Below are 9,631 nucleotides of genomic sequence, written 5' to 3'. Positions count from 1 at the left end.
GTGGCCTACCAAGTCATTTTATGTGATTTGCCACATTTTGTTGCCTGCCACATTATTAAAGTGGCCTACCAAGTCATTTTATGTGATTCGCCACAATATTTTGTTGCCTGCCACATTATTTTATTGGCCTACCAAGTCATTTTATGTGATTCGCCACATTTTGTTGCCTGCCACATTATTTAAGTGGCCTACCAAGTCATTTTATGTGATTCGCCACATTTTGTTGCCTGCCACATTTTGTTGCCTGCCACATTAATTATGTGGCCTACCAGGTCATTTTTTGTGATTCGCCACATTATTTTGTTGCCTGACATATTATTTTTAAGTGGCCTGCCAGGTCATTTAATGTGCCTGGCCACACTATATCGTGGCCTGTCAGGTCATTTTATGTGATTCGCCACGTTATTTTGTTGCCTGCCACATTGTTTAAGTGGCCTACCAAGTCATTTTATGTGATTTGCCACATTTTGTTGCCTGCCACATTATGTGGTCTGCCAAGTAATTTTATGTGATTCGCCACATTATTTTGTGGCCTACCAGGTCATTTTATGAGATTTGCCACATTATTTTGTTGCCTGCCACATTATTTATGTGGCCTACCAACTCATTTTTTGTGATTCGCCACATTATTTTGTTGCATGTCACATTATTTATGTGGCCTACCAAGTCATTTTATGTGATTCGCCACATTATTGTGTTGCATGTCACATTATTTATGTGATTCGCCACATTATTTTGTTGCATGTCACGTTATTTATGTGGCCTACCAGGTCATTGTATGGGATTCGCCACATTATTTTGTTGCATGTCACATTATTTATGTGGCCTGCCAGGTCATTTTATGTGATTCACCACATTATTTTGTTGCCTGCCACATTATTTATGTGACTGTGGAAGACTCTCGCTTCCGGGTGGGTTCTCAGGACCATCCAAGGACGACATTGTCGTGAGCAGGTTTGACTTCTTTATTTTGCAATCTCAGAAAGTCTTTTGCTGGCCGCTTTTCAGCTCCGGCTCCACCTGCTGCTCGATCTGCCTCCCGCTTTTCAGCCGGCCGCGTCTTCTTTGTCGGCGTCTTGCTCTCTCTCTGCAAACGTTGCTCTGCGTCTTGTCTCTGGCTCTTCACTCCTTCCCCGTCTCTCTCGGCTGTCACGCTTTTATACACCGACAGCAGATTATCAGATTGTGCCCAGCTGCCCGACCCACGCACCTGTAGTCCATTTGGACGCGGGTCCGCAGGCCACGCCTCCTCGCCGCCATCTTGGAGCGGGCCCCGGTGTCGGACCGCCGGCCCCGCCTCTCCACAGTGACATGCAAGGTCATTTTATGTGATTGGCCACATTATTTACGTGGCCTTCCAGGTCATTTTATGTTATTCGCCACATTATTTTGTTGCCTCCCACATTATTTAAGTGGCCTTCCAGGTCATTTTATGTGACTTGCCACAAGGCACGAGGCTAGGGTTGTTGTTCTTTACCAAATAATTAATTGAAATTAATTTCAAATAAATGATTTGCATGTGTGTTTCACTCTGTGAAATAATGTTGCCTAATCTTTTTTTGTCTCTTTTACCATAGAATGCCTGCACCTTTATTATTTTATCAATATGAGATAACACAATCATTTGATGGCTAAGCCTTCAAATTCAAACCCTTTTTAAGCAAAAAAATATAGAAAATGAATAGTCAAGAGTAGTAAGTGTGCCCAACTTGTCACTTATTAGTTAGCGCATTCTAAGCTTAATAATACGCTTTACTTCCTCCACTTCCGGGCGTCCAACACACAACACGTGTCATCATATCCTTTGTCCCCCACCCTTAAGTTCCCCTCACAATGGTTCCGGTATTGTCCTGTGACCTGAGTAAACCAATACATGACAAAAACCGACCAGCAGAATTAAAAACATAACTTACAAAAGCAAAACCAAGACAAAACAAAGTGAAGGGTGAAGTAAATAAATCATAAATAACATTAAAAAAGGCAGATATATTTAATGTATTTTTGTTTGTTTGTTTCAATTTCTGATATTCTAACATCTTTCTTAGCGTTGAGATTATTGATTATAAATGATTCTCTTTGACACTTGTGGATATAGTATTTAGCACGGGTAATAAATATGTTTAGTACATATGTCAAACTGTAATCAATGTCTTATCATATCCAAACAAAACGTAGTTCTTTTTTTAAAAATTTGATAAACCTTTATTTATAAACTACAACATTTACAAACAATCGAGAAATAATAATAATCAAAATAAGTACAAAAACAGTACAAATCAGCGCCAGGGGGTTGTAAACTCAATAAAGTGTAACCTATTTTTTTGGACTTGCCTCTTTGTGATGTTAAATTCCTGTTATAATCCATTATCTCCCTGCTTGGCACTCAGCATCAAGGGTTGGAATTGGGGGTTAAATCACCAAAAATGATTCCCGGGCGCGGCTACGCTGCTGCCCACTGCTCCCCTCACCTCCCAGGGGGTGATCAAGGGGATGGGTCGAATGCAGAGGACAAATTTCACCACACCTAGTGTGTGTGTGACAATCATTGGTACTTTAACTTTTAACTTTAATTTTATACAGTATATGCCTGGAGCTCTTATTTTGAAGGCGGTAAGAGCGGAAGTAGTGACACGTTGTGGTGGAGCGGCCTTTATTTAAAAACAAACGAAATAAAGTGGTCCTCGTGTAAAACTGGAGCCTCCGTGTTTGTTATTTTGTAGTTTTATACAGTATAGGCGACATATATAAACCCTCGGTTGCAAAAGTAACTAAAAAAGAATGCAAAATATATATATATATATATATATATATATATATATATATATATATATATATATATATATATATATATTTAAAAAAAAAAAAATATATATATATATATATATATATATACATATATATATATATATATATATATATATATATATATATATATATATATATATATATATATATATATATATATATATACACACACACGTATATATATAAAACAAAGTGCAAAGCCATAGGCTCACACAAGTTCAGTAAATAATTTAAATTTGGAAGACAGCATAATCGTTTTCACAGCTTTTTGGTTGTTAGAGGTAGAGAGTGTTTTAACATAGAGTTCTAATTCTTTTTTAAAGGTACAAAAAACAGGTCGGGTATTGAGAAACTTATTTTTATTAATATAAAACTTAGCCAATAGTATAATGAGGTTGCAAAGACAAAATTACTTTTTTAAAACATAGTTCTTTAATTTCAATGCTGGTTCAACTTTAAAGCCGGCGGGCGCTGAGGGATGACGTCACAACCCCGCGACCCGGAAGTTGTGGTAAACATGCTGGCGCGAACATGACAAGCTAGCCGGCGTTTATTTCAAAAGTGATATTAATTTGATAAAAAAAAAGGAGATTAAGAGATTAAGTATCGCGATGGACGCCGACATGAGTTCGTCAATGCCGCAGAAGCGTTACTACCGACAGCGAGCACATTCCAACCCGATGGCGCATCACACCTTTGAATAGTGAGTGACGGCCACTTGTTAGTAGTCATTTAGTCTTTTATTATCTTTATTTATTATTATTATCTTTATTTATTGAACATTCCTCACACTTATTTTCTTTGTTTATTGAACATGCCTCACACTTATTATCTTTATTAATTGAACATGCCTCATACATATTATTTTTAATTAGTGAACATGCCTCACACTTATTATCTTTATTTATTGAACATGCCTCACACTTATTATCTTTATTTATTGAACATGCCTCATACTTATTATCTTTATTTATTGAACATGCCTCACACTTATTATCTTTATTTATTGGATATGCCTCATACTTATTATCTTTATTTATTGAACATGCCTCACACTTATTATCTTTATTTATTGAACATGCCTCACACTTATTATCTTTATTTATTGAACATGCCTCATACTTATTATCTTTATTTATTGAACATGCCTCACACTTATTATCTTTATTTATTGAACATGCCTCACACTTATTCCCTGTCCCGCTGCCAGTCCCGTGAGTCCAGAGGAGATGGACTGGACCACACTGTATCCTCGCTTCTTTCCCGGACCTGCTGGACCTGCTGAGGGCAAATACTCCCACGTTGAGTTTGCGGACATCGGCTGTGGATATGGTGGACTTTTAGGTACTTTTGTCATCATTAACATGTCGACCTAGGGCTGGGCGATATGGCCTTTTAATAATATCTCGATATTTTTAGGCCATGTCACGATACACGATATATATCTCCATATTTAGCCTTAGCCTTGAATGAGCACTTGATGCATATAATCACAGCAGTATGATGATTCTATGTGTCTACATTAAAACATTCTTCTTCATACTTGCCAATCCTCCCAAATTTTCCGGGAGACTCCCGAAATTCAGCGCCTCTCCCGAAAACCTCCCGGGACAAATATTCTCCCGAAAATGTCCCGATTTTCAGCCGGAGTTGGAGGCCACGCCCCCTCCAGCTCAATGCGGATTTGAGTGATGACAGCCTTTTTTCACGTCCGCTTTCCCACGATATAAACAGCGTGCCTGCCCAATCACGTTATTACATACAAGGTGTCTGGCACACCGCCGATGAGCATGGTGCAGATGGAGAAAATCTTCTCGTCGTCCGTGTTGGCGCACACGTCGCCAAAGCCGACGCTGATCAGGCTGCTGAGGGTGAAGTAGAGGGCGGCGATGTACGAGCTGCGCACCGCCGCCGACCGTGTTATTGACATAGGGCATCTCCAGGCGTTTTCCCAGCTCATGGAGCCATCCTTGGGGAAGAGACGGGAGGACAACAGGGTGACAAGAACTAAATCATCCAGACTAGAGATACATTTTATTATTATGTTTATCTTACCTAAAAATAAATATATTTATTAATTTAAAAAAAAACAACTAAATACATTTTTACTATATTTTGCTAAAAACATCAAAATGTATTGTATTTTTATCTGTATTTTTTCTGACTCCTTATTACATCCAGCCATAAAATTATACATTCAAATAAACATATTTGAAATAATTAATTTTAAATGATCATAATAATTCATTTAAAATGACCATATTTAAATATTATTATTATAATTGCTTGTTTATCAACATTTTTAGCATTTTATTCATTACATTTTGAAGCTCTCAGAAGCCAAGTTATGTTATATTCCTTAAGATTTATTTATGCAAGTTTGAAGTATCAATTATCTAAACACAGTATTGTTTGCATATTTTCAGGATGTATATATATATATATACCGTATTTTCCGCACCATAAGCCGCCCCGTGTTATAAGCCGCACCTTCAATGAATGGCATATTTCAAAACTTTGTTTACCTATTAGCCGCCCCGTGTTATTAGCCGCACCTACGCTGCGCTAAAGGGAATGTCGAAAAAACAGTCAGATAGGTCAGTCAAACTTTAATAATATATTACAAACCAGCGTTCTAACAACTCTGTTCACTCCCAAAATGTAATGTGCAAAATTGCAATTACAAAAATAGTAACACTCAAAATAGTGCAGAGCAATAGCAACATCAATAACTCAACGTTGCTAATACGTTAATGTCACACAACACACAAAATAAACATTTAAAGCTCACTTTCTGAAGTTATTACTCATCCACAAATCCCTCGAATTCTTCTTCTTCGGTGTGCTTCACTTGTTTTTTGACACCATCTGTGATGCGGACGCGCATGGACTCGTAGATCAACAGGGACGGAGCTGCGTGAAAAAAGTCACCCGGTCTCCTCGCTCATTTTTTCTTCATCCATCCATCCATCCCTTCGAGTTAGCTTTTATGATGACGCCGGCTGGAAAGTTCTCTTTTGGCAAGGTCTTCCTTTTGAATATCACCGTGGGTGGAAGTTTCTGGCCGTTAGCATGGCAAGCTAACCACAGTGAAGGACGACTTCTCATTCCCTGTGGTGCGAATATTCACCGTACGTGCTCCAGTTGTATCCACATTGCGGTTCACATGAATATCAAAAGTCAGTGGAACCTTGTACGCGTGTCTCTTAGTAGGAGCCATTTTGTGGTCTTTACAGAAACACAAATGAAATGAAACGTAATATCCGCGCGCTTCTTCTTCTACGAGGGCGGGTGCTCACCTTGGCGGTTGCTTACAGTAGAAGAAGAAGCGCTTCCTCTTCTATGGGGGCGGTTGCTTACCGTAGAAGAAGAAGCGCTTCCTCTTCTACGGGGAAAAAAGATGGCGGCTGTTTACCATAGTTGCGAGACCTAAACTTTATGAAAATAAATATTAATATTAATCCGTATATAAGGCGCACCGGGTTATTAGCCGCACTGTCAGCTTTTGAGAAAAATTGTGGTTTTTAGGTGCGGCTTATGGTGCGGAAAATACGGTATACCTGTATATATGAAATACTTGACTTGGTGAATTCTAGCTGTAAATATACTCCTGCCCTCTTAACCACGCCCCCCAACCACGCCCCCACCCCCGACCACGCCACCACCTCCCTAAATCGGACGTCTCAAGGTTGGCAAGCATGTTCTTCTTCATGCTGCATTAATATATGCTCCTTTTAAACTTTCATGCAGAGAGGGAAATCACAACTAAGTAAATTTACCAAAACTGTATTTATTAAACAGTTATTAAGCAGTGGCACAAACATTCGTGTCATTTCCAAAACAGAAAGTGCAAGATTGTCAGAGACATTTTAAAACCAGCTATTAGTACACTTTTGTGCATGATGTCACTAAGATGACATATCAAAACAACACTAAATTAAAAGTGCACTTTTTGTACAGAACGCCACTACAATATTTTAAAACAAATAAAGTGCACTTTTGTGCATGATGTCACACAAGATATTTCAATAACTGTCAAATAAAAATGAGCTGCATAATAGGAAATCAAATAGTGTATGTCCTTCGCTATGTGGTAGGTTCCTGCGGACGTTATCTCCTTCTGTTGTTGACTTTTTTTTTCATACGGTCTCGATCTGGAAATAGTTGCCTCGGCATTTTGTTGGTGTAGCACAGAACGGAGATGTTGACATGCGGAGTTTCAGGCACTCTTCATTCTCTAGCGGGTGACTTTTCAAATGATGCTACAAATTAGCAGTAATGCTACTTTTTGTAGCAACGCTTTTGCCCCACACTTGACATATTACGGTTGTCTGTTCAACATCTTCCCGCTTGAAGCCAAACCACCGCCAGACGATGGACCCCGTGCTGTTTTTCTTGGAAATTAATTCTTCTTCCTTCATTTGTTACCAGATTCAGACCTTCTTTCTCTCGTATTACCACTCGCACCGCTAGCATCACAGCTAACGTTACCATGCCGCTACCTCTATGCTCCGCGAGGGTGTATGATGTTGCACGCGCGACAGTATGTGACGTATGTAAGAAGGAGCGCTTGTTTTATGTCTCTGTGAGAAGGAGAGACAAAAAAGAGTGGGAAAAGCATGTAGTCTAATGCCCGCATCTAAAAGCAACTGCGTGAGAACGTATACTCCAATATCACTATATAGTCATTTTCTATATCGCACAGAGACAAACCCGTGATATATCGAGTTTATTCCATATATTGCCCAGCCCTATGTCGACCTGTTGCTCTTTAGATTTGTGTCTCATGTGTCTTCTCCCAGTGGAGCTATCTCCACTTTTCCCAGACAAGCTCATGCTGGGCATGGAGATCCGGGTGAAAGTGTCCGATTATGTCCGGGATCGAATCACAGCCTTGCGTCAGTCCACGCCAGGAAGCTACCAGAACATCGCTTGCATTCGCAGCAACGCCATGAAGTATCTTCCCAACTTCTTCTTTAAAGGACAGGTAGGATTTTATTACAACTATTAGTTCCCACCAGTTGTAGTTGTAGAGCGCAGGTGTCACGGCCCGACACGTCATTTAATGTGGCCCGCGAAAGCCTGGAAATAATTAATGATTAAAGTACCACTATAGTCACACACACTAGGTGTGGTGAAAATACTCTCTGCATTTGACCCATCCCCTTGTTCCACCCCCTGGGAGGTGAGGGGAGCAGTGAGCAGCAGCGGTGGCCGTGCGCGTGAATCATTCTGGTGATTTAACCCCCAATTCCAACCCTTGATGCTGAGTGCGGAGCAGGGAGGTAAAGGGTCCCATTTTTATAGTCTTTGGTATGACTCGGCCGGGGTTTGAACTCGCGACCTAGCGATCTCAGGCCGGACACTCTAACCACAAGGCCACTGAGCAGGTATATATAAAAAAAAAAATGTCACAAATAATGTGCATACTTCATCTTTCTTACTAAATGTTTTCATTGTTTCCATTTTGACAGAAAAACAGGAAATTCCCTATGTTTTAAACTTTGATAAACCGTATTTTCCGGACCATAAGGCGCACCGGATTATAAGGCGCACTGCCAATGAGGAAGTCTATTTTTTCAAAAATCTGTTTCCATATATAAGGCGCACCGGATTAGTGGGCGCATTAAAGGGGCCATATAATTATAATTTTTTTTTAAATGTAAAATATTTCATTGTGGTCTACATAACATGTAATGGTGGTTCTTTGGTCAAAATGTTGCTTTCTGACAGTCGCCTCAGGATGCGCCGTTTTGTGGGCGGTCTTATATACGTGGCTCACCTTCGACAGTGTCTTCTCCTCGTCATCTTTGTTGTAGCGGTGTAGCGTGCAAGGACGGGAGTGGAAGAAGTGTCAAAAGATGGAGCTAACTGTTTTAATGACATTCAGACTTTACTTCAATCAATAACGGAGCAGCATCTCCTCATCTGGAAACAACAACGACGCCGGAATTGTGTCCCGTGAAAAAACGTCCGACCGGAACTCTCTAATAAATAAAGTTCCTTGGGTGAATAATGTAAACTCACTACACCGGTAAGTTTTAGTGCTTTCATGGTGAGTTTACTGACAGATATAAGTAAGAACTTTACACTACTTTAAATTAGAAATGGCAACAGCGGAGGATGAATGTCCCATAACAAGAAGATAGAGAAAAAGAAGAAGCTTATCGACTACGGAGTCGGCCCAAACTACAAAGGCGGACATGGGCAATTTTTTAGGATTTATGCAGATCCCAAATACAGATCAGCAGGTACCAGAAGGTAAAAAAAGTTGCTTTTGCATAATATTGACAAACAAAACGCCAGATAATGTCTTACCTTATACACACACCATAATAATACTCCTATGTTGAAGCACAGTACAATCCATCAAGCGGTGCGATTTCATAGCTTACCAAAGTCGTACTAAAACATTTTGATAGATTTTTTGAGCGCCGTGTGTAATGTCCTATATTTTCAATGGAACATATAACATGTTGGTGGGTGTTTACTTGACTCATATTGCCATCATAGTGCAGTCTACACGTATCTCTTATGTTTGACTGCCATCTACTGGTCACACTTATCATTTCACCATGTACCAAATAAAATAGCTTTGAGCTCGGTAAGCAAAACCAGAATTATTCCGTACATTAGGTGCAGCAGGTTATAAGGGGCACTGTTGAGTTTTGAGACAAAAAAAAAGGATTTAAGTGTGCCTTGTTGTCTGGAAAATACGGTATATACAAATATTCAATTGTTATTTGTGTGAATCTTTGGGCACCTCGCCATTATATTCAGATTCCTGGGGTGAGGATTTGATTCAGAATTGATTCTCGATTCAAAC

General features: G+C 39.6%; 1 protein-coding gene across 1 annotated transcript in view; it reads left to right on the top strand.

The window, feature by feature from the left end:
• The first annotated feature begins 3,278 nt into the window (after positions 1-3,278).
• mettl1 (methyltransferase 1, tRNA methylguanosine) overlaps positions 3,279-9,631 on the top strand; it is a 57,606-nt gene continuing 51,253 nt past the window's right edge. The window contains exons 1-3 of the mRNA XM_062028198.1: positions 3,279-3,508; positions 4,016-4,149; positions 7,608-7,792. Coding sequence (XP_061884182.1) covers positions 3,417-3,508; positions 4,016-4,149; positions 7,608-7,792 — 411 coding nt within the window. The 5' untranslated portion in view covers positions 3,279-3,416. The remainder of the gene's footprint in view (positions 3,509-4,015; positions 4,150-7,607; positions 7,793-9,631) is intronic.

The sequence above is a fragment of the Entelurus aequoreus genome, linkage group LG01 (genome assembly GCF_033978785.1).
Source record: "Entelurus aequoreus isolate RoL-2023_Sb linkage group LG01, RoL_Eaeq_v1.1, whole genome shotgun sequence".
In the NCBI taxonomy this organism is placed as follows: Eukaryota; Metazoa; Chordata; class Actinopteri; order Syngnathiformes; family Syngnathidae; genus Entelurus; species Entelurus aequoreus.
The sequence above is the reverse complement of the archived record's forward strand: the minus strand, read 5'-3'. Positions and strand labels throughout refer to the sequence as shown.